This window comes from Salmo salar, chromosome 07 (assembly GCF_965601325.2).
Source record: "Salmo salar chromosome 07, fSalSal1, whole genome shotgun sequence".
NCBI lineage: Eukaryota > Metazoa > Chordata > Actinopteri > Salmoniformes > Salmonidae > Salmo > Salmo salar.
The window spans coordinates 52,313,230-52,339,769 of NC_138297.1; the positions used below are offsets into that span (position 1 = coordinate 52,313,230).

Genomic DNA, 26,540 nt, shown 5'->3' on the forward strand with positions numbered 1-26,540 from the left:
AGTGTAGGGTTTTCATTATTACAATGGTTGGAGACGTTATCAAGAAGTAGCCTAGTCGGTTTCCGGACAGTTTGATTGGGATGGGATTCGGTGTTAAAATATAGCGTTCTCTCGTTTTCGCAAAATGGCGTTCATGTTTTGATAGATTGACATTGCTCTCAGCCAATGATGCATGAATTGGCCTGTTTTTGCAGAAACGGTTGGCTTCTGATGACATCATTCGGACATCGGTTGTAGGCGGGTTCTGAGCTGTGAGGGGAGAGTGGCGCAACCGGAGAACTTGCAGAGCCAGGCGCCATTAGGGCTGAGTCAAGAAACTGCATTGAAATGCAAGATAAATACGGTATGAGCGATTTATTGCTGTTAGACGATAGGAATTACTCAAATTAACTCGCCATTCAACGTATTGTATGCAGATAACTATAGATCACTTTCCGTTATTTTTGTGAAATTGTAACAACGTAACTGGTGGCAAATAAGATGGCGCCTGCCGTTAACGATCATGCACGTGCATAAAGCGCACTGACTAGGCGGCGGCACTGCGCGCACTCCCGAGAGGAGTGCGGAAAGCATCGTTTCTAAACTATTGTTTACTCTTGTCAGTTTATACTATATTGTTTATGTATTTCCTATTCTGGCATTTAAACCGAGATGCAGACTGACGAGCCAATTTATCTACATAAGTCGAAACATGGATGGATGGAAAGTAACGGTCAATGTCTATGAAAATGTAAAAGTGACCAACAAAAGCTAAACAGAACATTGGCATGAAAGGGAAGAAACTTTTCTGCAGGACTTTAAAGTAACAATTCGATACATTACAACTGATGGAACGCGAAGTTATTTGCAAATTTCATATTTTTGTAAGATTTTCCCCAAGGACAAAAGCAACTGTCAAACAGTTTAGCTGTTGATAGGGAGTTTAGAGCTTGTCCGCCATGTTGTCCCACTCGGTTCTCAGATTAATTAATCGGTAAATGGCGAATAGACTCTTCACAATTACCCAAGAGAAGAACTGCTCTCGTAATTTAAATGCTCATTAACCATTTGTACCGGTTATGCCTGTCTTTTGTCACTTTTTCTTTTTTTTTCTTCATTAAACCTGACTGCCGTCCTATAATATCCCTCCACCTTATTTTACTATACTGGATGCAAAACAAATGCACTGCATTTTCTACTACGCACCACTCACCCATGTCATGGAAGACATGTAAACATCAAAGGAAGGAGGTGCATGACGTTCCAACATAAAACCTGTACTCAAGAGGAAGGAAATAGGAAGGACTGCCATGACCACCAACCGTCCTTGCTCTGTTGTCAGTTTCTAAAAGTTTGCACAGAGGCACGCATTCATTAATTCACCATGTCACAACACAATCTTCCAGCATTACATTTTCATATGAAAAATTAAATACACATTTCCCTAATATTTGCTATACGATTCCCTTTCAAGAGTTTCACGCATAAAAAAAAAATCTACTTCTGTAACTACACTACACATATACACGTATAAATGGCTTTGTCTCCATCTAGTGTACAAAGGTGGAAACGACACGAGTCGATCCAGTTTCTGAACAACCCTCCATCTCGACCAATCATAGCGCTCGTTGTTGGTTGGTCGCCCTCTGTCAAGGTGGAACGACATTTTGAGAAAACAACACTGGGGGAAGAGAGAAAAAACGATGTCTTCTTTAGGAAGGGCCATGGGTGTCCTTAGGGCCGGGACGCAGCTTCTTACACGTGGACCTCAGAAAATAGTAACCCGAAAGTAAGTAGCGTTACTGGTGTTATAAACGTTAGCTAGCTATGTGCTAACGACGAAAGGTTGACTTCAATATCGGCCTTCATAATTAAACATTATCAATCATACGTCAGTTGTACACATATTCGTGTTCACATACATCACTGTCTTCTTAGCTTTCAACAGTAACGTTTGGCTATAGCTTATAACTAGCTTACAAGTTAACCAACTAGCTAGCAGTCTGACAGTAGGCCGACCAAACAGATGTCCAGAGGTAGGCGTCATGATCAGATGTTTACCCATTGGGTTGTTGGGTTTAATCAAATGTGTAGAGCGTAGCTACATTATACTGGTATACGGTGATACCATCAGTGCTCTGGTTTTCTGTTAACTTTCAGAGCTGGTGGTGGTCCACACATAGAGGCCCAGTACAGGCAATTCCCACAACTCACCAAGAGCCAGACGTTCCAAGCAGAGCTCCTCAGCAGTGCCATGTGGTTCTGGATCCTGTGGCACTGCTGGCATGACCCAGATGCAGTAATGGTGAGTTAAATGTAGATTAGGCTCCCAATCGTAGTTATGCCTGGTATGTCCTGTCCAATCTAGTTTTGGCAGTTCATAGAGTAAAGGATGGAGACAAAGCCGGTGTCTGTCAAGCAGACTTAACCCCATGATGCCTCTTCTCTCAGGGTCACTTCCCGTGGCCTGATGCATCCGCATGGACAGATGAGGAACTGGGGATCCCAGCTGATGAGGAATGAGGTGCCCTCTACCCCCAGGTGTGCCTTTTGTCCTGTCTACATCAGTCTTCTCCACTGCAGGATCTGTGACACATCCTCAAGGGATGTTTGTCAATGAGAATGTCTTGTCCTCTGATGAAAGATTGTCCATCACAACAGACAGTCATAAATTGTTGGTTTTATACGCATTTGCATTAGGATGGGAAATGGAATGCTTATTCAGTTAGTATAGTAATGCAATTGTGTAGGCGATTGTTCAATCACTATAGCCCTCATATATCAAGATGTGTTAATATGCCCATTTCAATTAGGTTCCTTACTGTAGCAGTGGCATGTTTTATAAGCATTGTTTGAAACCATAGGTGGAAGTATATTCTAATAGTACTTCTCTATTTCTTGCATTTCTAGACCTTGTGTGTGTGTGCCCGGTCGCTACCCAAGTCTACCTGGAGGTTAAGGGTGTCCCGAGAGGCTTTGCTGTACATAGACAAATAAAATTCAATTTACTCTAAAACATATCTTTGGGATGTTGGAACTCAATGACTGTTTTTGAAGGTATATAACTCCTAGTTCTAGTCGTTTCCTGTAAAAAAAACAACTAACAATTAGTTCATTTTTATATTTACAAGTCATTTTTGAAATGCTGAAACATATTCAATGCATCAAGTTAAGTGTCACAGTAAGCCAGTGTTTATGGTTCAAATCATTATGATAAATGAAACCATCGTAAGGACTAATGCACAGAGAAGAAACATGACCATTGATAGAAAAAACAAATGCAAATAGATTTGCATGTACGAGTTTACGCTAAATACTGTACAATGAGAGAACTGCTGCTAATAACAAACCCTGCCTGCAGGCTAGCTCTTGTGCTTATTATTACACAGTCGAGTGGTGAGGACTTGAACATGCAATTAGAGTTAAGGTGAAAGTGTAGTGTTCATGGAAATGTCAGGCAATAGGATTCAACACTATTCTGTGGAGGGGAAGACATGAAAGTCGTGATCTTAGTCATTAGGTGAAATCTCATTAAGGGCTGAGCGATAGACCACAACTACACCAAGGTTAGGTGCACTGCAAGTTGAAATTATAGCACAGCTTTCAAGTCAGATACTGTTCAAAGGTTGTTGTTAAAGTTACTTGGCGACTAAGTAAGTCGAAGTCATTTAGTGAAATACTCTGTAGACTAGAGAGAGGGTGTTTAAGGATGTAGGGACAAGCATTTAGCTCAACACCAACAAGGTGGTGTTGGGAGGGGGGTCTGCTCTGTCAAAAGGAAGATTTTGAATGTCTTGGATATTGAGTTACATATTAAAATTGATACAGTGGAGTTAAACTTGTTTAGTAGCTAGGCAGAGCATAGATGGTATCATCTCCAAATAGAGATGATGACCATGTTGATTTCTTCAACTTGGTCAATTCCAAAGCACAACTGCTTCGTTAGATGAGAAAGAAGTGGAACAGGAGTCTGGTTGGAAGAACTTGCCTTAGTAGTGTACATGATGTAGCTGGTGATTAAATCAGAGGTCATATCTGTGGCATCATTCCCTGAGAGTGAATAACTACAATTTCAAATCACACACACCTCACTTCAGCACCATATCATAGGAATCCCCCCCCCCCAAAAAAACTCACCCTATTAAAATTCTTCAAAATGTACTTTTCATCAGATTAAAAAGGACCACCAAATATTTTCGTTAGCCTACTTGACATTGTCTATAGGTTTAGCAGGGCAGGGGTGGTAACCTTTTGGAGTCAATATTACCCATTCTCTTAACACACAACCCCACTAACCTCTGAAAACTATGAGGAAACCAGAAGAGATATAGGTTCAAATCAAGTTAAGAAACCCTACTTGGACAGAATAGAAGTGGAGAAAAAAAGTTTTAGTTAGAAATTATCTTACTGACCTACACAATATATCATGACCACATGAAGTCTAAAATGTCCACATATACCATAAGCGAGAACAAAAATAAACCCCTTTAGAAGAAAATCTGAGGTTTACGGCCAAAATATAATAAAATCATTATTCACCTCTTTCAATTAATAAATACATAATTCAGAATCCATAAAAAAAATAACATTACAATCACTTAAAAAAAAAAAAAATGAAATAAATTAAGCAGGATATTATACAAGTTGTTTTTCAACCAAGTAAACAACCTACACTATAAAACATTTCTTAATGAGGCAGCACTCTGTGTTAGTCTCCCTTTGACCATCAGAGGGCAGCAAAATCATATTGATTCTATATAGTGGAGTATGGCTTTCGTATGACCTAGCAAGCATTAAAACATGTGCAATTGAAATAGAGAGACTTATGATGACCTAATGCAGACAGGTTAAAATGTCATTGTTTCAGACCTGATGGGTTTTTACCCCCCCCCCCCCAAAACAGTGCAATGATAAGTTAGGCAATCGTCTTTAAATAGATGAATGACAATGTGGCAGGGAAGGCTAACCAAGAGAGTGCTGCCTCTCAAAACCTCTCTCTCCTCTACTCAACGTCATTATTGCTGGTGTGATTCAGATAAGGGGAGTTGGGAGAACGTACAAACATTAAGCACCATTTCGAAAAATTAGCTTAGCACTTTTTTTCCTCAGGGCCAAAAAGGACCCTGCTAGAGAGAGCCCAGACACAGAGCCAGGTGGGTTAATGCCAGTCTGTGGAAAGCCAGCCTGTCTATCCAAACTTCCATCTTGTCCTGGGTCTCATCCAGTTCATAATGCTGCAGATATTCAAGGAAGGCAGTGCTGGGAGATGCAGATGGTGGGACATCACGCAGCCTTCATTGGCTTAGGTGCGTCATTAACATTGGCTGAAGAATTGTCTTCAATGTTGCGATGTACTGTAGACCTCATTCCTACCTCATCCGGACATCTAACATTTCCCCATGGCACGTTAATGCCCACTGGAACTCTCTCTAAGTTTCCCTGAAGTTGAGTAATCAACGTGCTTTTTTCCCCCCCTTCTTCTCCATTACGTTTTAGCATGCTTGCAGTGAAGCTGTGCGCTTGATTGGTAGCTTGCTCATGTGAATCCAATACCCTGTGGTCCTAAGCATGCACAGTAAGCCTGTCTCTCAGATGGGCCTTTTCCCCAGGCAGTGATTTCTCCAGGACAAAAAGGTGTGTCGACTAAATGTACAGAATAATCTGGATGTGAGGACAGGGGTCTGTTACCCTCCTTTAGCTTTGCCTGTGGCCCTCGTCGCTCTATACAAAGACGCCATTGTGTCGGTTCATCTTCAGGATCTTCCCCAGTCTCTGCTTGGCCGTGGCCATTCCTTTCTTGGGCCGCTTGCCTGGAAAAACAAAACCCAAACCCCACATGAATGGCTGACGTGCTGAATAAAGAGAGTTGTGTCACAGTAGCATCCAATCCCTGAGAACATCAACTAATTACTCAACTACATCAACTAGAGAATCAAATATTTGGTTGCGTACCTTTCGTGGCCTGGTTGCTGACGGGAGGGAAGTTGGAGATGTGCCTTTTGGAGGGGTGTAGAGGGGGAGACATTGAGGGATCACAGTACTGGTAGTTGTCGGCCTCTGGGCTGGCGTCGTGGCTCAGGGCCCCAAGGGAGAGGGGCCCCCGATTGTCCCAGGCCTCGCTGCTGCTGTTGCCCTGGCTGTCCATGGGGCTCTTGTCCCCCGCCACACGACGCTGGTGCTGCTCTCGGCACTCCGGCGAGCCTCGGCTCGGGCTGGACCACCACGGCTCCTGCGAAGTGGCGGCCTCGTCTGGCTTGGAGGGGCACAGTAGGCCAGCCATGGACAGCATGCCTTGAATGGCCTCCTCTGTGCTGGGTGAGGTAGGGCGCTCTCTGCAGGGACACAGAAGAGACACACTCAGTCAATCACAGGCCACAGCGCCAGATTCCAATAACAGGAGCTGTGTTTGAGCTCGCCCACGCACAGCGGGTCAGACCACCCACCTTTTGAGTGGCTTGTGTTTGTGCCGGAGGTTCAGGTCTGTATGGTCCAACTCTATGGTGTGCCCCGCAGCCCTCTGGGATGAGCCCCTCTCCTCCTCCTCATCATCACTCTGGGAGCTTCCTGAATCTTCCTCAGAAGAGGTGTTTTGCTGCAGAGAGGGAGAGAGACGAGACACTGGTTGAGGGTTGATACACAACAGAGTTAAGTTCTCACTGACAAAACCACAGTGTTAATATCAGGTACCTGCGTGTTGGAATCACTGTCTGAGTCCATGTCAGACACGTCGGAGTGTCCTGAGGCTTCTTCCCTGAGTTCAGTCTTAACCCTCTCAATTCCCCCTGGGAAGGCAAACAGACATCATTAACCACAGATAATGGTAGGAACCATTCCCTCTCTGTGTCCAAGTCAACAGGTTACTAGACCTAGTCTGTGTCAACAACATGACCCTTTAGAAAGCATGGTGTGACTGAGACAATGAGGTCAATAAACTGACAAAGTGGAGTCATTATATATATATATATATATATATATATATATATATATATATATATAGTATGGTTTCTAATCTATATCGATCGATCGATAGTGAATTGCTTCAGCATCATGACTTACTGAGGTGTCCTGGTTCCTCCTCTCCTCCCATAGTGCTGTGCTGCCGTTCCTGGTCTGACTCCATCTTCATCTCCTCTCTGCTCTTCAGCTGGCCCACGGACGACCTCTCACTCCCCGCCTTCACTGGGCTGCTAGCCGTGCTACTAGCCGTGCTACTACCTAGTCTCCTCGCGTCTCGGATGATCCGTCCATTGTGCAGCGTGAGACGCAGGTGTGTGTCTGGGTTCTCAGCAGCAGCGGCAGAGGCGGTGGACACCATGTTGAACTTCCCATGCACCGGGGGACAGAAGGTAGGGTCCTGTGGTAGAGACAGAGTTATAGGACTCATTCAACACAGGTATCAGACTTTTCTATTGAATTGTATTACTTTGTCTAGTATGGGAACAGTATTGCGTTTCGTAGGAGTAATGCACGGAAAATACTAATGTGGTTTATTGATTGCTCTAATGATTATTTCCAATAATAACAACAAGGCATTTAAATGTGACATATGCCAGAGAGCATGTGACATTCTAGTTTTGCATTGTGGGAGTTTGACATGCTCCTCTCACCTCCTCCAGAGGGCCCACCTCCAGCCTCCTGAGCACCTCTCTGGTGTGCAGCTCCAGGATCTCCAGGTTAGAGGGAACCTTAGGGCCCTGCTCCTGTTGCTCCCGGAGCCTCCGGGCTGCCCGCCGCGCCTGACGGGCCGGGCACACCCTCTCCAGCGTGGAGCGCGTGGCCGGACACTGGCCTCCACCGCTTCCCTGAGATTTCACTGGCTTGTTGGTGCCACCACTGCTGCCCTGGTCTTCCTGTTGGAACACACACACACAACATTACACCATTAGAGGAGGGAGGGGTTTCAACACAACCTCAATCTTTAAATCTAATCTACGTCTATGGACAAGGAAGCCGCAAGAGAAAGATTGCCAGTTACAAATAAGGTGCAACAAATCCATCACGTCAGTGACATACTGCATGATCCTGAAAGATGGATTTGAAGCACTTCTCATACAGCCCCTCAGATTGAGTGCTCTTCCACCTACACAGACTGATGGTCCTCAGGCCCTTCCCCCTGTGAGCCCAGACCTTACCTCCAGGTAGCGGATTTCCTTGGTCAGCTCTTTAATGAGACGGTTGGGCCTGATATGGTCCGGGACCTCGCTGGTGGGCTCCGTAACCTGCAGTCAGAATGTTCCACACACAGAATTAAGGTGGAGATCAACAGAGAGGCTGTGTTTCCACCACTGGCACAGTGTCATCAGATCCGGGGGAAACCACTATGACCCCCCCCCCCCCATCAGAGCTCAGCTGGGAGATAAACCATTCAGTCTAGATATTCATCAGCCAACGGAGTCAGGTGCAGAATGGAGAAGGTGAAGCCAGTACCATCACCCATAGATGCAATTGAAAAATAACACATTTCATTCTGTGCCCCTCACCTCTCTCTTCAGCCAGGTTTTCAGTGGACTGATTAAAGCTTTCACTCCCTCCACTAGGTAGGTCTGGGGCGGGCAGTTGTCTTCTCGCAATTCTGAGAAAAAGAACAGAGGCATTATATTTGTTATGATGCTTGTGAAATAAAATTGAAAAAGCCAATACATATATTGTAGTATCATGTGGATTTTACAGCTTCACTCACCTTTCAGTGTCTCCAGCAGGTTCTTGGCCACATACCAGCAGATAGCCTCAAAGTAGGGAAACTTGAAGAGGTCTGGAGTCTTCAGACGACGCTCCATCTCGTAACACCTGAGCTGCATGCCAATGTTGAGGTTGTGGAGGAAGTTGCCTCCGAACGCCATGCAATCCTGAGACGTGAGGACGGCATGGATCCATCCTGCAGAGGGCAGCACACACAAACACACAGTCAATGTTTGACTCACTGACTGGCAATACAAGGACACTGGCTAGGTGTTGTATTTGTCAAACGGCAGCCAAGCATCGATCATCTTGTCACCAGAATAAGACGCTTGATATTCATTGGAAAGGAGCATCAAGCGTATCACCTTGCACTTTCATCACCCTGTGAAGTTCATAACTTACTTCATCTGTATCCTAATAAACGGCATGGTTTTCTGAGTCGTAGTGGGAGGACCACACATGTCATCGCGTGACTCCAAGTTTACTTCCATATGATGGTTATTATATCAATATTTGCGCACAAAGGCAGTTCCATCGCATAATTCATTTTATCGACACAAATATCGACACCTTGTCCAGCGTATTTGTTTTGACGACAATTGGAAAGTTTACAGACAAATGTTCTGTTTCCATCAGGTCTGTGGTCACAGTCCCTCTCCGACATCTACTTTACTGGCATTAAAAAGGTTAGATGTAAACCTGGTGTGTGACACGCAAACACCCAACCTGATAAAAACCGACACACACTGTTCACAAACTGACCTGATAACACAAACATACAGGGTCATATCAGGCCTGCCTGACCTGGTAAAGATAAAGCAGTGCTCTTTATACCTCCGGAGATGACAGAAAGCAGAGACGGCGGTGACGCAGCACTGATACTGCAGGCACTGACGCGGTTACGGGGTTACCGCGGATACGGGGTTACCGTGGTTGAGCGGCCAAGTATGTTGTGCTCTACCCCCTCCCCAAATATCTTTCCCACCTCTCCACACCCTCTTAACCCCCTGGAGAAAACACAGCTGCAGTCCTGGTCCTGATTAGTCTTAACCTTTACTCAAGATATACAACTTTGGGAGCATTTTAATACATGTGTGGGGTTTCTTCTTGTTCCTATGGGAGTACTGACACAGAAATGTATGGATACACTGAACTTGTGAAAAGTCTGTTGAGTTGCACACTATTGCTGTTCTAAACCGATGACATATCCTGTATAGTTTTACATCATCCTCAGGTGATCTCCACAGGCAAAAAAACATGGAATCCTGTGTTCTACAAATGAAATACGACCCCACCATTAGGTAAGCTTATGGAAGGATCCTTGTGGTGATAACGGAGACGGTGTGAAGGGGATAAATCACTAAAGGACATGAGTGAAACCACTAAAAGCCATCTGGAGTTAATGAGGAGAACAAGGAGCATGTGTTAACCATGAGGTTCTGCTTACTGCGGTCGCCCTTTCATGGCTCTCTACACGTGTTACGTCATCAAGACATGGGGTGGAATGTGAGAGGTGAATTACAAGTCACATGCTATAGCAGAGGCTTGGCTGAGGATAAAGTAGGCCCAAGAGCTTCTAATATGGTCGCTTTCACGACATTACTGGTGCTGTTGTTCCATTAGGGAACTTCCTATTGTGTTACACGACAATATAGACGGGTGTGTCTAATGTCTAGGCTGTTGCTGAGCAAATAATCATTTTCCAAATTCACTTGGCAATGACATGTCATCGGTGTTTAAAAAAAGGGAGTCATTTTCCAGGCAGGCACCCTGGGAAACTAGACTGTTTTGTTTCTGTCGACTTTGAGGATATAGACAGGATTCTCTATGGAGGGGCAGACAAGACTACCAGATAGTCTATTTATAGATCACCAAAAGCAGGCGTGTGGGTATTTAAGGACACAGTGGAAAAGGTCTTTTAGGGAGGGGTTTCTGTGTCACACGCTCACAGGGCCAGTCCACATCGTCAGTGGTAACCTCTCTTCATCTACACTTACGTTCCAGGAACAGTGGAGGCTGCTGAGGGGAGGACTGCTCATAATAATGGCTGGGATGGAGCAAATGGGATGGTATTAAACACATGTATTTGATACCATTCCACCTAATCCGCTCCAGCCATTACCACGAGCCCGGCCTCCCCACTTAAGGTGCCACCAACCTCCTGTGTCACACACCTGTGGGGATGAGCAGTGTGGTTCCTTGCTGCACGACACACTTGTAGCACTTGTCCACCTTGTCCCCGAAGAACACCTCACTCTGGTTGGGAGAGGAGCTCCACGCCTCGTATAGTGCAAGGTTGGCCTGGGTGGGCTTGATCATGTAGAAGATCTTCTCACCCTGGAAACACAGAGAGAGTAGAGTTAACCAGAGTTCATTCAAAAATAAAGCATTTTAACCCAAAAAACATCAGAATGTGACTATAAAATTAGGAGCACTCAGAGATGCACAGATGTGGTTGACTTTCACACACCAGGGGATTTTATTCTTCCATTTAGGTGCATTTCCCAGCCCTCTTTTTCACAAGCTGAGCTGCACATTGCTTCTGTAGCTAAGGGGAGTGCTTGCCTGCCAGCCTGGTGATGTCACCATGAACACAAAGCATAGTTTGTGATTAGCAGAGGTTGGTTACTTTGTTGCCGTTGGAGGGATCATTTATTACCACGGCGGGGACAGAATTCCCCTGGAGCTTGCCGCCACCGAAATGTACTGCTGAAGTGAACTTCTGCCAGGGTAGCAATCAGCCTAGATTGCTCTAAATACCCCCCCCCCCCATGTACAAACATACTTGATTAAATGTCAGCGCGCATTACAAGTGGTGAGGGGAATGCCAAAGAGCGAGCCAGGCCATCAATTTATCACCAAATAATGTTGTGGACAGAGCTGATTTCATTGACTTGCCAAACTGCACTTAGCTCACTGCTAGGATTTGATAGCCTAGTGTACATGTAGGACTTGTAACTAACACCCACTCACCCAGAGAACGTGGTACCACACAGAGGTGCCCCCGAAGTCTATGTGGAAGTCAGTGTAGCTGTTCTTGACCCCCATGAGGCAGTACTTCTGGACAAAGGGCTTGGGGAAGAAGGAGTCATCTGGCCAGTAGTTCTCCACCCAGGACATGTTCTGAGCTACGTCAGGTACCACCACCTGATCTGCCATCCTGGGGGGAGGACAGTGAGCGGTAAGAGAGGTATGGCTACTTAAGAGGGTCAAATCACAGTAAAAGTGCAGAAATGTACTAAATAATGATATCATTGATAATAAGTAGTTTGATCACTTTGGTCATGAGCTGTACATAATGTATTGTTGAATGTTTGTGTTCATTCTTGTTTGTGTTGCATGTGTTTTTGTAGCAAAATGAATCATGAAGAACTTGACAGCAGTCTGGATGCTCTTGGTTTCTGTTTGCATGTCTGGTAAATAGCATTCATTTCAAACTGTATCCATTTGAATGGAGAGAGTCAGCAGTGGATTATTGGAAGTAGGACCACATCACAGCTTACTTGGTATCAGAGAACTCCAGGCTGATCACGTTGAGCACCTTGGGTCGATGAGGCTTGTAGTAATACTTGATAAACTCTTTCAGCTTCATCTTGCTGTCCGCTTGCCTGGCCACGTCGATGACGTCAATGACTTTGTCACCGCCTGTGGACGACAAGAGAACGATGACCAAGCCGTCATATAGTGGAGCAGACAGCAAAACGTATCAGTCTGCCCATGGAATCATCATCATTTTGTGTCTACAGTCTAACAGTTAAACCATTCAGTCAGATATAATACATCTGGTTAAGAGAAAGGACCATTCCTACTGAAGTGACAGACACCAGGGATAACCATTTTAAATGGGAGTCGATCTGAACTCTGAAGCTCTCTGGCATTTCCATGTCTCTGTACAACTCTTAAGGGAGAGACTGGCACAGCCAATACGCCATAGGAGTGGATGGAGTGGGGGCGGGGGGTGAGGGCCAGACAATCTGTCCAGTCCATATGAGTCCCAGAGGTGGAGACTGGGGAAGGGGCCACTGTCTTTAATGTGGTGTGAGGGTAAAAAACCCACCAGCACTCACACACACACAGCTGGGAGGCAGTCAATCAAACGACACAGTGAAGGCCTGGAGAGAGAGAGGGCCGGAAACGGGAGCCTGTCGGCAGTGTGGGGACAGGACAGCTGGTGCTTGTGTGATCCTCCCACCCCTAATGTTCCCCAACCCCCTACACACCACACACGGCGGGTCCAGCTGGCCAGCGTCTGATGACAGTGAACAGCTGGAGTTAGGGTAGCTAGCCAAACAGAGCAGAACAGAGTGTTCAGCCACTACCAGCCAACAAGCCCAAAACAGACCATAGTAAATACTCCACCTTTATAGTGGCTGGTAGCACATGGTCAAACTATTCCTGTGTTTTAAGCAATGCACTGACACCTGGTATTCACTCCAGCTAGACCCTGTAGGTTTCTTCCAGACACCATCCTTTCACATGATATTTAGACTGAGAACTTCACCTACCCCCAACGAGGAGGAACAACATTAAGTACTGGGAGGTGACAAACATCAGGAGGTTTATCCTTAGCTGGCCGACCATAGTCTAGGCTTGGGTAACCCCAGGAGACAGCAGGTTCCAGGCCTGTCCCCCATTGTGTCCCAACTGTAAGGAGGTAGGTAACCCGATGCTGCTTGTGTTCTGTCTCCACCCAGTCACAACACCTGTGCTGCTTCCCATCAGAGCAGCTTAATGCTCAACGGAGCATGGCAGAGGGTGGAATATGAACTTCCATGATAAAAACACAAGCGGGTTTGGGTTGCGTTGGGCGTCCAGTCGGTCCAGATAGCTGTGGGTTAGTAATGGGCTTGTAATAGGAGCCTTGTGGTACCAGGCCTTTCTATGCTATAGAGAGCAGAGGTCCTGTTGGGGGGCTGAGGAAGACCTCCCCTCCTGTAGGGCTTATTCAGCCATTGAGAGATGATTGATAAAGGGGGTAAATACCCTCTGAACCTGGCAACACTCTGAACCTGGCAACCTGTTTGTTTGACGGACAGATGGCGTCCGATCAACGTTAGGCACTCATTATCTGACAGAGAATGCATTCATTATCTTTTAATTATATTCTATTTCAAAGCAATAGGTGTAGGTAACATATGTCCTATCAAATAGGCATCCCGTGCAGTACACAGCCATTTACTTACTTAGACCCTGGGGATGTTTGCAAATAGACAGAACCCCCCCCCCCCCCCCACACTCACAAACAGTACACACTCTCTATGTCCTTACCGACAACTTGCTCCACATCTTTGACAGAGAAGGATGGTTGAGGCAGCCTGAGTCCCAGTCCCTCCATGTTGGACACAGCGATGGGGTACTGCCAGCCGTGGCTTTCCAGGTACCTCTGGGTCACCTGCTCCCCAGGCATCCACTGCAGGATCTCATCCCCACTGCAACACACACACCGACAGAGAGACAATGGTCAATGGCTAATTCCTGTTGATATGTTCAACTCTATGTAAATACCCAATGAGAGAAGTTAAGAACATAATACATGTTAAGCATTGTGACTAAAACAAAGATCACAGTCTTGTTGTGCAGGTGTGAGAGGGTCTAGCTTGGCATCAGAGTCCTCGTGGTAGGTGTTCTGGGCTCCTACCTGGCAAAGGTCCTGTTCTGGAGCTCCTTGACAAACACAGAGGTGCCAGCCTGCACTGGCTTGGTGCCATCGTCCTGCTCGGTGTAGTCATGCCTGTGCCAGTTGTTGCGCTTTTTCACTGCAAGAGGAGAGACGCAGAACATCACTCACAGAACGCCACAGCATTCACTGGCCATGAAAACAATCACCACAGCCAGTGACAGACCTGAGACAAATTATTACTGTATTCAATTTTCTTCCCTTAAACCAACAGAGCCTTGTGAATTATGAATAATAGTCATTAGTCTTGATAATATATTTTCCCCGTTCATCCCCTAGCACAGAGGCCAAGGTGAGGGCTAGGACCCATTTAAGTCAAAAGATTACAGCTCCATTCAATTAGCCTGTTAATGTCTGGCCCCGGGCTCTCAGGGGTCAGGCTCCTCTAAATCAGACTGGAGACTATGCTGCTCTCCTGGGGACAGTCAATCAGCCATGGAGGGAGAGAGAGGGGGAGGGATGAAGAAAGGGAGGAAGAGTGAACAGGCACGGGGGACGGAACAAATAGAGAGAGAGAGAGAGAGCGCGGGAGAGGGTTAAAGAGAGAGAGGGAGAGAGATGATAGGAGAGAAAAGATGGAGAGAGAACAACTGAGGAAGAGAAGACAGAGAAAAGACAGGATGGACAGACAGACACACACAAAAACAGACTGGAATACTGACTCAAGGAGGGTCCGTGTTGGGGTTCACAGTTAGGACAGTGGTAAACGTCAATGTCCACCGCATGGTGCTCCTCCACCTGGACACAGCTGTGAGGAGACAGGAGACATTACATTACTGTCAGTATATACAGTTGAAGTCGGAAGTTTACATACACCTTAACCTGAGTTTAAATGTATTTGGCTTTCACAATTCCTGACATTTAATCCTAGTAAAAATTCCCTGTCTTAGGTCAGTTAGGATCACCACTTTATTTTAAGAATGTGAAATGTCAGAATAATAGTAGAGAGAATGAATTATTTCAGCTTTTATTTCTTTCATCACATTCCCAGTGGGTCAGAAGTTTACATACACTCATTTAGTATTTGGTAGCATTGCCTTTACATTGTTTAACTTGGGTCAAACGTTTCAGGTAGCCTTCCACAATAAGTTGGGTGAATTTTGGCCCATTGCTCCTGACAGAGCTGGTGTAACTGAGTCAGGTTTGTAGGCCTCCTTGCTCGCGCACGCTTTTTCAGTTCTGCCCACATATTTTCTATAGGATTGAGGTCAGGGCTTTGTGATGGCCACTCCAATACCTTGACTTTGTTGTCCTTAAGACATTTTGCCACAACTTTGGAAGTATGCTTGGGGTCATTGTCCATTTGGAAGACCCATTTGCGACCAAGCTTTAACTTCCTGACTGATGTCTTGAGATGTTGCTTCAATATATCCACATAATTTTCCTATCTCATGAGGCCATCTATTTTGTAAAGTGCACCAGTCCCTCCTGCAGCAAAGCACCCCCACAACATGATGCTGCCACCCCCGTGTTTCACGGTTGGGATGGTGTGCTTCGGCTTGCAAGCATCCCCCTTTTTCCTCCAAACATAACGATGGTCATTATGGCCAAACTGTTCTATTTTTGTTTCATCAGACTAGAGGACATTTCTCCCAAAAGTACGATCTTTGTCCCCATGTGCAGTTGCACACCGTAGTCTGGGTTTTTTATGGCGGTTTTGGAGCAGTGGCTTCCTCCTTGCTGAGCGGCCTTTCTGGTTATGTTGATATAGGACTCGTTTTACTGTGGATATAGATACTTTTGTTCCTGTTTCCTCCAGCATCTTCACAAGGTCTTTGCGGTTGTTCTGGGATTGATTTGCACTTTTCGCACCAAAGTACTTTCATCTCTAGGAGACAGAACGCATCTCCTTCCGGAGCGGTATGACGGCTGCGTGGTCCCATGGTGTTTAACCTTGCGTACTACTGTTTGTACAGATGAACATGGTACCTTCAAGCGTTTGGAAATAGCTCCCAAGGATGAACCAGACTTGTGGAGGTCTACAATTTTTTTTCTGATGTCTTGGCTGATTTCTTTTGATTTGCCCATGATGTCAAGCAAAGAGGCACTGAGTTTGAAGGTAGGCCTTGAAATACCATCCACAGGTACACCTCCAATTGACTCAAATTATGTCAATTAGCCTATCAGAAGCTTTGACATAATTTTCTGGAATTTTCCAAGCTGTTTAAAGGCACAGTCAACTTAGTGTATGTAAACTTCTGACCCACTGGAATTGTGATGCAGTGAATTATAAGTGAAATAATCTATCTGTAAACAATTGTTGGAAAAATGACTTGCATCATGCACAATGTAGATGTCCTAACCGACTTGCCAAAACTACAGTTTGTTAAGAAGACATTTGTGGAGTGGTTGAAAAACGAGTTGACTTCAACTGTAAAAGAGACAGACAGGACCATGATAGCCTGGTCCCAATATTTGGCGTCACATTGACCATAGAGGTTGGCAAGTCAGTACAAACAAATCTGGGACCAGGCTAGCGCCATGGTGCTTTCACTTTCAGATCCGATAAATCAACTGCCGGGACAGGAGACTGTTCTCTCCAGGATCATAACACCAGAGAAGCTGAGAACAGGCTCCCTCTCACTGATATCCCCATCCATGGTTCCAGGGCCCATGCTCTGGACAGTTTGAGGGATTGAGAGGGTTTTATACACAAGGTAGTCAGTCCACTGCATGAAATAATTGACTTTGTCTGGGGGGGGCACGGGGACGGACGGACACTCCTACTTACATAATTTAAAGCCTTTAGGAAAAGGGATCACACACAAGTTTCTCTCACTGGGTCATCCTTTGGGCCAGACTTGACACTTACGAGAGACAAAGATATCATGGCTTTGCTAAACTGACACCCTGTTCTGACAGTCTGTGTGGCTGTGGATAGTGATATTTTAGAGGAGCAGAGAGAGGCCATAGAGAGGTTAGCGGTAAACACAGAGCCAGAAACACTACAGAGTGGTGACGTATAGGAGGAGCAGGGAGAGGTTAGAGGTAAACACAGAGCCAGAAACACTACAGAGTGGTGACGTATAGGAGGAGCAGGGAGAGGTTAGAGGTAAACACAGAGCCAGAAACACTACAGAGTGGTGACGTATAGGAGGAGCAGGGAGAGGTTAGAGGTAAACACAGAGCCAGAAACACTACAGAGTGGTGACGTATAGGAGGAGCAGGGAGAGGTTAGAGGTAAACACAGAGCCAGAAACACTACAGAGTGGTGACGTATAGGAGGAGCAGGGAGAGGTTAGAGGTAAACACAGAGCCAGAAACACTACAGAGTGGTGACGTATAGGAGGAGCAGGGAGAGGTTAGAGGTAAACACAGAGCCAGAAACACTACAGAGTGGTGACGTATAGGAGGAGCAGGGAGAGGTTAGAGGTAAACACAGAGCCAGAAACACTACAGAGTGGTGACGTATAGGAGGAGCAGGGAGAGGTTAGCGGTAAACACAGAGCCAGAAACACTACAGAGTGGTGACGTATAGGAGGAGCAGGGAGGGGTTAGAGGTAAACACAGAGCCAGAAACACTACAGAGTGGTGACGTATAGGAGGAGCAGGGAGGGGTTAGAGGTAAACACAGAGCCAGAAACACTACAGAGTGGTGACGTATAGGACGAACAGGGAGAGGTTAGAGGTAAACACAGAGCCAGAAGCACTACAGAGTGGTGACGTATAGGACGAACAAGGAGGGGTTAGAGGTAAACACAGAGCCAGAAGCACTACAGAGTGGCGTACGTGGAAGACGACCTCAGGTGACCTTTTGGTCCCTCATTTTTTTTAAAGGAGGTACGAAAAGTCAAGCAACCTTGAAGTTGGGAGGCAATCGGTTTTACTTGTCTGGAGGACAGTGGCGTTCGGGCACGGAATTAGTTAGTTAGGGCAAGGAGTTTTTCCCTGGGCCCTAACAATAACCTCTAGATCACTCTGGGCCAGACCTTTCCTATTGGCTCAACCATGTGTTTGTCTCAGTATCCCACAGAACCGCGACAGTGTCGACATCACTCAAACCCCTACACCAAACCCCTGACCACCCCACAACAGCCAGACCACAGGCAGGGGAACACACATTCCTCTGGTGCAAACCAACGCTCTGTTCCATAAGAGAACGCTGAATAACACACAGAATCCTGTGAATAGGCTTTGAGTGTTGCCATTATGCGTGGATGCCCACCGATGCGTGGAGAAGGGGAGAAAAACAGCAGGCAACATTTGTGTCACTGGGGTATGGGAAGAATCTAAGACAGCACTTTTAAAAGAACTTCGTGTCGAGTAAACAAAAAGATAAATCGTCTAAGCTAAACTTTAGTTTCAGCTGACAAGAGCATAAAGAGACAAATGTGGACTAATATCCTTTGCTGCTCTGACATGGATATTATGTAGCAGAAAACACATAGGGCCTATTTCTTCATAGTGACCATCTGTTTTCTTGTAAAAATACAAACAGATTTTCTCTAGTAGCTAGAGTTTAAGAGGCTTGAGAGTTCATGAAGATGGCAAACAACTTTATGAATCTCAAGCAATTCCGCCTTCTTCCCGCTCTGCAGTCTTCCTCTCATTCAATTCTTCCTGCTCTGTGACTGGCCTTCAGTGGGTATATTTAAATGCGTTTGGAGGTCCTGCTCTCTGAAGTTGGGAGTGACAAACAGTGGAATTCCTTTCAGTGTGAAAACAGAAAACACTGGGGGACTTGCTTAGGGCGGTAAATGACAGCCATTAAAGTTCCAGCTCCCTCCCTCAGGGTCCTGGAGTTAGCCTGGAGGCTAGTTGCTGTGTGAGGACGTAGTAAAGGTTTCAAAAGCAGATAATGCCACTATTTTCACAGAGGGCCTGCCTAGGAGTGGACACAGTTCTAACCAGCCACTATCGTTGATCAGAGTGGAAATTGCAGGAAATTGTAAAGGGAAACAAAGGCCAGCAGGAAGCTGCGTCACACTTGAACTTTCTCTGGTGGTGTGTTGTTGCTGGTTAAGTCTCCTTAGCAATGGTGTTGTTGTTCAGCAGGATATTGATAGACAGCAGCTCACACTAACTGTAGAGCCAGCCTGAAGCCTTAACAGGTTGAGACTGGGAGTAATAACCGAGGTAAGCAAGAAAATCTTGCCTGATTTTAGGTAGGGATAAGAATCATATATATATATATATATATATATATATATATATTTTTTTTTTTTTTTATTGTAACATTTTTTGGGTACTTTCTACCCCTTTTTCGTGGTATCCAATTGGTAGTTACAGTCTTGTCCCATCGCTGCAACTCCCGTACGGACTCAGGAGAGGCGAAGGTCGAGAGCCATGCACTGCTTCTTGACTCACAGCTCGCTTAACCCACCAATGTGTCAGAGGAAACACCGTCCAACTGGCGACTGTGTCAGCGTGCATGTGCCCGGCCCGCCACAGGAGTCGCTAGAGCGCGATGGGACAAGGACATCGCGGCCAGCCAAACCCTCCCCTAACCCGGACAATTGTGCGCCGTCTCATGGGTCTCCCGGTCTCGGCCAGCTGCGACACAGCCCGGGATTGAACCCGGATCTATAGTGAAGCCTCTAGCACTGCGATGCAGTGCCTTAGTGGTCTCCCGAGTGGCGCAGCGGTCTAAGAGTTTTTCCTGGTCAGGTCATCGGAAAAAACTCACGGCCACATTTATAGAAGATACAATGCTATAAACTCCTTCAGTGTCCTAACCCTACAGAGTGGCCTCCGCAGTCCACCTCCACAGTCCACCTCCACTCACTTCCTACGTCAGCAGCCAAGATGAGCTACAATGCAGCAGTGGGCTGGAATCTTGGCTCCTGAGTCCTGAGGTTGCTCAATGGCCTTGCTGGGGAGACTAGAATGAGTCACCGTGCCAATTATGTCACCCCGGGCCTGACATGAATTCTCCTGCCTGTGTGTCGGGGTAGGAAATGCTAGAGCGAGCACGGCAGAGTGAGTGTGTGGCTGTGGGATTGAGCCAAGCCAAGCTGGCCTCCTATCCCTCCTCTGCCTTGTGTAACACCCGCACAGTGCAGCGCAGGCCGGCACGAGGGGAAGCAGGGCACTGTGCCACCAGACTGATGCGGTTTCTTCCCTTGCGCAGTCATGACGGGTTGGGTGAGTCACTTGGAAACTGGAGGGCTGGGGAGTGTTGATGATGATGCAACTTGTGTAGCTACTTATCCTTGACTCCTTGAACTCAAATCAATCTCACTCTTTAAAAACTACTGAGGCTGCCCCATCGAAGACAACAAAACTATAAATCTGACTTAATTTAAGAGCTGTGTGGAAGACAAAACTTTGGTATTTAGTGTATAGTAATAAATAAAGTGACATCAGCCCTGGGGGAAATAAAGCCCAATATGGGCCTGTGTGTGTCTGTCACTGTCTCACCACTCTCCCAGAAACAATGCCAGCCCCCTGCCAATGGTGGGCAGACACAAGCCTAGCAGCATGAGATTAAACCATAGAGATAGATTGAGGACTCATCTTTTTATCTGTGCCATTAAAGAATCTGTAACAGCACCATTGAGGCTATCTTCTTATTCATTGGCTGATTGCTCCCAACTCATAGGAATCCACACCCAGTTGACTACTTTAAAATGGTGGAAGCCCTCAATGGCAAAGTCCATGCTAAAATAGGTTATATCCATGATGAGTTCTATCTATCTCTATGGGTCAAACATCCTGTCCTGAATCAGGAGGGCTGTCAACTCTCCCACCGCCATCAGCTCCTATCCCTCTACATCCTCTGTTGTGGAGCTGCCTGTCTTCCTGTGTGACTGGGGTTATTCATTAGTCTATGTACTGTGAGGGGTTCATTGTGTCTCAACGATCAGCCGAGACACACAAAGGGTTGTAGGCGGGCACAGCCATTACGTTAAGCACTTAATAACCCCCCTGCATAGGGCTCCAACCCGCCTACATTAGAGAACTGGCAGATACCTAATGGATAATGGGGGAGAGGATGGGAGATGGGGAGGGGTGAGGGCAGTTAAACACACCTGCCTGGGTTCATTTAGACCCAAAGGGCACCTGACTCCTGCCTTTCCAAAGACTAGGATCCAAGTGGGCATAAAAATCAGACCATTTCAACCCTCACTGAGAAAAGGAAAGGATACCCATCATATCAATGGGGTACAATGCACTGATGAAGGGCCTTAGCACACAACAACCTCTCCCCACCATTAACCCACATCACTAAGCTTCTACAGACAGCTTAGGGTAGAAGGACTTCTCTGAAGGCAGCTGGAAAACAAAAGAGGATTGCTGCTTTGTTGTTTATGGGGCATTGCAGTCCCCCGGGGAAGGAGTGGAACATCTTAATTGTTTATGGTGCAGGTTGCATTGCCTTGAGGTTCTCATGTTGAACTGAGTAGTTTCTTCTAAAGTGGTGGGGGCCTGGGTTTGTGTCTTCTCACACATGCTCTCAACATAGGCCTACGTCTTTTAGTGAGCCTCATACACCTAGGCTAGGCCATACACCTAGGCTAGGCCATACACCTAGGCTAGGCCATACACCTAGGCTAGGCCATACACCTAGGCTAGGCCATACACCTAGGCTAGGCCATACACCTAGGCTAGGCCATACACCTAGGCTAGGCCATACACCTAGGCTAGGCCATACACCTAGGCTAGGCCATACACCTAGGCCATCACAGTACACCCTCAGTCTCTGCCTCTCCCACTAGATCTGTCAACACATGATTACACTGGCTGACAAACTGGATTGGTCCTTAGTGCAGTAGAGCTTACTCTTCTAATATTCAAGCATGATATGTAGGCAAAGTAGATGTCAATCAGGCGGTGATGCAACTTGCCATATGCTACTCTTCAGAGGGTTTCTGTCAGAGTGATAAAAGGAATGCACTCAACTAAGTGTGGTTATCCTCAGTAAAATCCTACTTTCAACTCCTCATTGTATTTCCAAGAGAGCAAAACATTGGTCCATTCTCCCCATCAGCTGCAGAACCAGTCTGAAGCCAAGTTCGCCCTTGCTTCATCATCATAAGCGAATCAACTAATATACCGTGACTCTAAACGACTGGAAATCAATACATGATGCTGTTGACCTCCTAATCATCATTGATCAATCTGAGACTAATGTCATTGGCATACCCCAGAGACAAAGGTCCCACAGAGTCCCACTAATGAGTGTAAACATGATACTAACCATCATCTGAGGTCTGAGTCACACTAAAAACACAAGCTCTCCCACTAATTCAAATTCTCTCACAACATTAAGAGGAGGACAGGGGGAGAGCATCCATCTCTCTTCAGTCTTTTCCCCTGGCTGAGAGTGTTGGACATAATGTTGGATGGTACATTGAATTTGCCTCTGTGGAGCGACCATCAATCATTCCCCTGTGTCCGATCCAGTCTCTGCTGTCTCACCACTACCGCACACTCTACCAGAAATGAACTGGGAGTCACACCCACGCAGCCTGGAGAGAGACGCAGGTCTGTGGGCTGCAACGTGAGCCACTGACGCCATACGGGGTTTGTTGTCGTTCGTAATGCAATGTTTCAGCAGAGTGCCATCTCCATAGTCTCAGCAGAAGCATCCGCAGCACAGGCCTGCTCAGTGGCTGTGAGGCTATTTTACTGCACAGGCCCTATGCACATGCCTGTAGTGTAGTGTGTCAGGCATTAGGAAACTATCAGGGCACTATTTCTGTCTTCTTGCCCCCTACCTGGTCCATAGTCTACACCTTATAAACAACACAGAGCACTCTGGTTGGCTCCTCTGCCTAGTTCCATTTGGGAGCCGTAAGCCATACTGGTGTATACGAGCATCCAGGGTTCAGTAATTGGTGAGAGAAAATAGATGCCCTCCCGGCCAGGCAGCTAGACACAACCCCGGCTCACACTTGGGGAAGTATGGTGGTGTGCCGACAAGCGGGCACCAGGATTCCGGTGCAGGCATGGCAGCTTCTCTGCTTTCCACTACGTTTGCATACCATCTACAGCCAGAGGCATGCCATTTCCTTCTGGCGAGCCTGATGGGAAAGAATGGTAGAGAACCCTCTGGTTTTGGAGCAGAGCAGTGTGTACATGTGTTATTAGTCAATGGTGAAGCTCCAAAGTTTGTTCCTCTTCTTTTGGCACATGACACAGACTGAGTCTTCCCTGGCTCAGGCATCCCATCATTCTGGGCGTTGAGTTCTTGGCAATCTACAGAGTGCAAAGCTATTGCGTAACTACAATTTCCACACACGCCAAACTGCTATTGTAGTCATATTAGTTGTCTTAATTTTCTCCTCAATACTCCTTTCTTCCACTAGGGGTATAACACATGTGCCCATTTTCGATGAAAGGGGGGATTTAAATACCCAACCTCGAGCTGTCAATCAAAAGCCCAAAAATAACAACAATCATATTTTCTCATCTTAGGTTTTTGGCCACTAACAAACGAGGTCACTCACTCAAATAGTAGGATTTGTGTAGTTTACCCCTAAAAATGTTGATCATGTAAGTGGTCACTTTGCTAGTGAAGTGATGCCACCAATAATGTGCAAGAGATTGATGTTCCATTTCAATCGAATTCACAAAAGCGCGTGGCCTAAATTCTCAACTAGGAAAGTCCAGGGTCAGGTCAGGCTGTCACATGCACCAACATAGTCTGATTAATTAGGCTGTAATACACAATTATTGTATATTAGAGGTTGATTAAGCAGACTAGCATTAACCCAACTCAATAGTAAAGGATGACAAGCTGGATTAAAACCAGAACCCACGCCTTTAATCGATAACCAGGCAAGTGTGTTCTCAAATCAATTGGATAGGCTAAGCCTATAGGCTTCTTTCAACAGACCAAATGTTTAAAGGGCTGGCTTTGATCACTGAGATTGACAACTCGTCACACGCAAGTTTAGCTGGCTAGCTAACGGTAGCAAACTACTAACGTTAGGCTAATTTCTTTTGACAAACTGCTGTCGGCTAAGATAACATTTAAACCTCCAACACACACTATTAATATCCCAATAAGTAGAGTAAAATACTAACTCACAATATGTATAATGGAAATAAAAACACACTGGCTCGGTTTACTATTTTGTAAAGTTTAGCTAGCTCGAGGTGCCAATAGAGTGAGAGACCAGAGAAGACCCCGTTACACACAAATAACAATCACAACCGCATGACAATCCTCGCTTACTCCCAAGCACCTGCTGTTAGTTTAGTCGGTTAAATCGATTGCATGTGTCAAGGAATGTGTAATCTCCATACCTGCCATGAAACCAGTCGTTACAGAGGTCGCATTCGATCATAAACCGGCTCACATCATAAGACTGCCGGCAGACACAGTACAGCGGGGCCGCCGCCATCTTCCTACTGTCCCCAAACAACGCAGGAATAAAGTGGGGCGGGGATTTGGTTGGGTACGCGGAAAGAGTCGAGGGGAAACCCGATCATATGCGAAAGAAAGCATGGGAAAGCCTATCTCTGACGTCAATTTCCAAATTATTTATTTCCATCTGGTTACTCAGTGTAATAGCAAATACCTATACTTATAACATCGTGAATGATGTAAATAGTTGTTTTTTGTTTAACTCGACAGTGATCATTGACCTATAAACAACAGTGATATGATGCAAACTGACACAACTTGGTCAAAGTGCCCAAGGCTGCACTCAGCAGGAAAAGCACTGCCATTGGTTTGGACTCATATGGCCTGGTTCAGAATACAGGAAGCGTGATCAACACAACAAAATGCTCTCCCTGCCACTAGCGGTTCTGGGGGGGCAGTGCCCCTGTGACAACAATTTTGGACCCCCTTGTGGCCCCCCTAAATGTGGAGTATGAAATAATTTTAACATAACACATTTTTGCTATCGTTCTTTTTTTACATCCGTTATTAGACAGTGGCAACGCGGAACACTAATTTAACCCACACATTTTCTAGAGGGACGGCTTTAGGCGGAACACAACAGTATCGTACCACATGCATCTGCATTATGAACATGGTATTTTGCCTGCTAATGCCTGCAGTGCAGTGAAGAAAACGATATGACAACAATAACGTCTAATGTAACTGGCCCCTCTAACAGTACAACTGGCCCCAGCTTGGCCCCCCCAGTTGAAATGGTCTTGAACCGCCTCTGCTCCCTGCCTGGTATTTCTCACGGAGCGTGTCTGACGTGCTTTGTGGGAAGGGAATAGCAATAGGACTGCCGACCCGTTTGATCTGTGTGAGCTGACAGTGCCCATCCCCCATAAACCCATCTGTGCAGCTCTGCATAGTCAAGTAGGCTTAATGCATGCAGAGCATGCGGCACTGTGACTGCACCTATGGAAACATGCAGTTATTTGCTGACTTTGGCATGTGCCTAATACTGTATTTATACTAGTGAATAATTTATGAAGCCCTCCTAAGGAGACACAATGATGCTATTTAGCAGTTGATATTTCATAAACATGCCAATAATTGTCGGATTTTAACATGTGTAAGTGTAACTGAGTTTGGATGTTTAAGTAGCCTCGCTACAACTTGATTTGAGGGTGTTGCAGGGTGTTAAGGTCAAAGCCCATCAGTCATGATGGTGTGTATATGGCCTGGGGCATTCCCCGAGGTTTCATGACAGCTCCCTGTGGGGAGCCACGCTGCTTTAATGAGCTGTTGGTACCATAGTCGGCGTGTCTGAATAAACATCAGCCAGGCAGGAGACTTCGCCTGCATTGGTCTGTTTGAGCAGAATCGCATTAGTGGAAGCCAAGACTGTTCTCAGGGCAGGGCTGGTTGTGGTTAGATATTTTATAGTTGCGTCAGGGACAATTTTAGCTAACCCTAGCCCTAATTGTCATAACCTACTGATGTGAACTGTGCATGAGCCCAACAATGCCTCTTAATTTATTATAAAGTCTAACCAGCTGTGGTTACTTCAGTTGAAGAAGCAGTGTGTGCCAACATGCAGTCAAAGCAGGAAATGTATAAGGGATGAAAATATGTTAAAATGGAAAACGGAATTGCAATGTATACTTAATGTGTATGTTTTAAGTAAAAGGTATGTTGTAAAAACATGATCACACTCATTTATTGTGCAATAGCAAAATACTAGGCATGATATACCTAGGTCTAAAATAGTGAAGCTAATACAAATAGTTATCATTCTGTAAACATGAAATAGTTTTGAACTTAATAAAATGATGCAACATTTTGAATAATGTCCTACATTTTAGGGAACAAGCTTTGAAAGAAGACAAAGAATGCAGCGTGAGAATATTTTCACGGGCTTGAGCG

General features: G+C 45.8%; 2 protein-coding genes across 2 annotated transcripts; one reads left to right on the forward strand and one right to left on the reverse strand.

The window, feature by feature from the left end:
• LOC106609400 (NADH dehydrogenase [ubiquinone] 1 beta subcomplex subunit 2, mitochondrial) lies at positions 1 to 2,999 on the forward strand. Its single transcript, XM_014208190.3, has 5 exons — positions 1 to 343; positions 1,534 to 1,768; positions 2,140 to 2,284; positions 2,431 to 2,520; positions 2,890 to 2,999. Exons 2-4 carry the CDS (start codon positions 1,683 to 1,685, stop codon positions 2,500 to 2,502), a joined length of 303 nt encoding a protein of 100 aa, XP_014063665.1. The 5' UTR covers positions 1 to 343; positions 1,534 to 1,682; the 3' UTR covers positions 2,503 to 2,520; positions 2,890 to 2,999.
• Positions 3,000 to 3,085: 86 nt separating this feature from the next.
• On the reverse strand, positions 3,086 to 24,701 carry LOC106609399 (lysine-specific demethylase 7B). Its single transcript, XM_014208189.3, has 16 exons — positions 24,530 to 24,701; positions 14,998 to 15,083; positions 14,297 to 14,414; positions 13,927 to 14,087; positions 12,162 to 12,303; positions 11,632 to 11,818; positions 10,833 to 10,995; positions 8,660 to 8,854; positions 8,460 to 8,551; positions 8,112 to 8,198; positions 7,587 to 7,829; positions 7,036 to 7,333; positions 6,667 to 6,761; positions 6,423 to 6,571; positions 5,932 to 6,311; positions 3,086 to 5,789 (listed from the first exon to the last, which is right to left on the reverse strand). Exons 1-16 carry the CDS (start codon positions 24,625 to 24,627, stop codon positions 5,701 to 5,703), a joined length of 2,583 nt encoding a protein of 860 aa, XP_014063664.3. The 5' UTR covers positions 24,628 to 24,701; the 3' UTR covers positions 3,086 to 5,700.
• Positions 24,702 to 26,540: the final 1,839 nt, after the last annotated feature.

Bases quoted from the DNA above. Each gene is read 5' to 3' on its own strand.
- LOC106609400 (XM_014208190.3), top strand. From the start codon at position 1,683: ATGTCTTCTTTAGGAAGGGCCATGGGTGTCCTTAGGGCCGGGACGCAG. The intron at 1,769-2,139 runs GTAAGTAGCGTT...GTTAACTTTCAG, and splicing joins CAGAAAATAGTAACCCGAAA to AGCTGGTGGTGGTCCACACA. The intron at 2,285-2,430 runs GTGAGTTAAATG...CTCTTCTCTCAG, and splicing joins ATGACCCAGATGCAGTAATG to GGTCACTTCCCGTGGCCTGA.
- LOC106609399 (XM_014208189.3), bottom strand. From the start codon at position 24,627: ATGGCGGCGGCCCCGCTGTACTGTGTCTGCCGGCAGTCTTATGATGTG. The intron at 12,304-13,926 runs GTAAGGACATAG...TGTCGTCCACAG, and splicing joins AGATGTGGAGCAAGTTGTCG to GCGGTGACAAAGTCATTGAC. The intron at 7,334-7,586 runs GTGAGAGGAGCA...TCTCTACCACAG, and splicing joins AGGTGGGCCCTCTGGAGGAG to GACCCTACCTTCTGTCCCCC.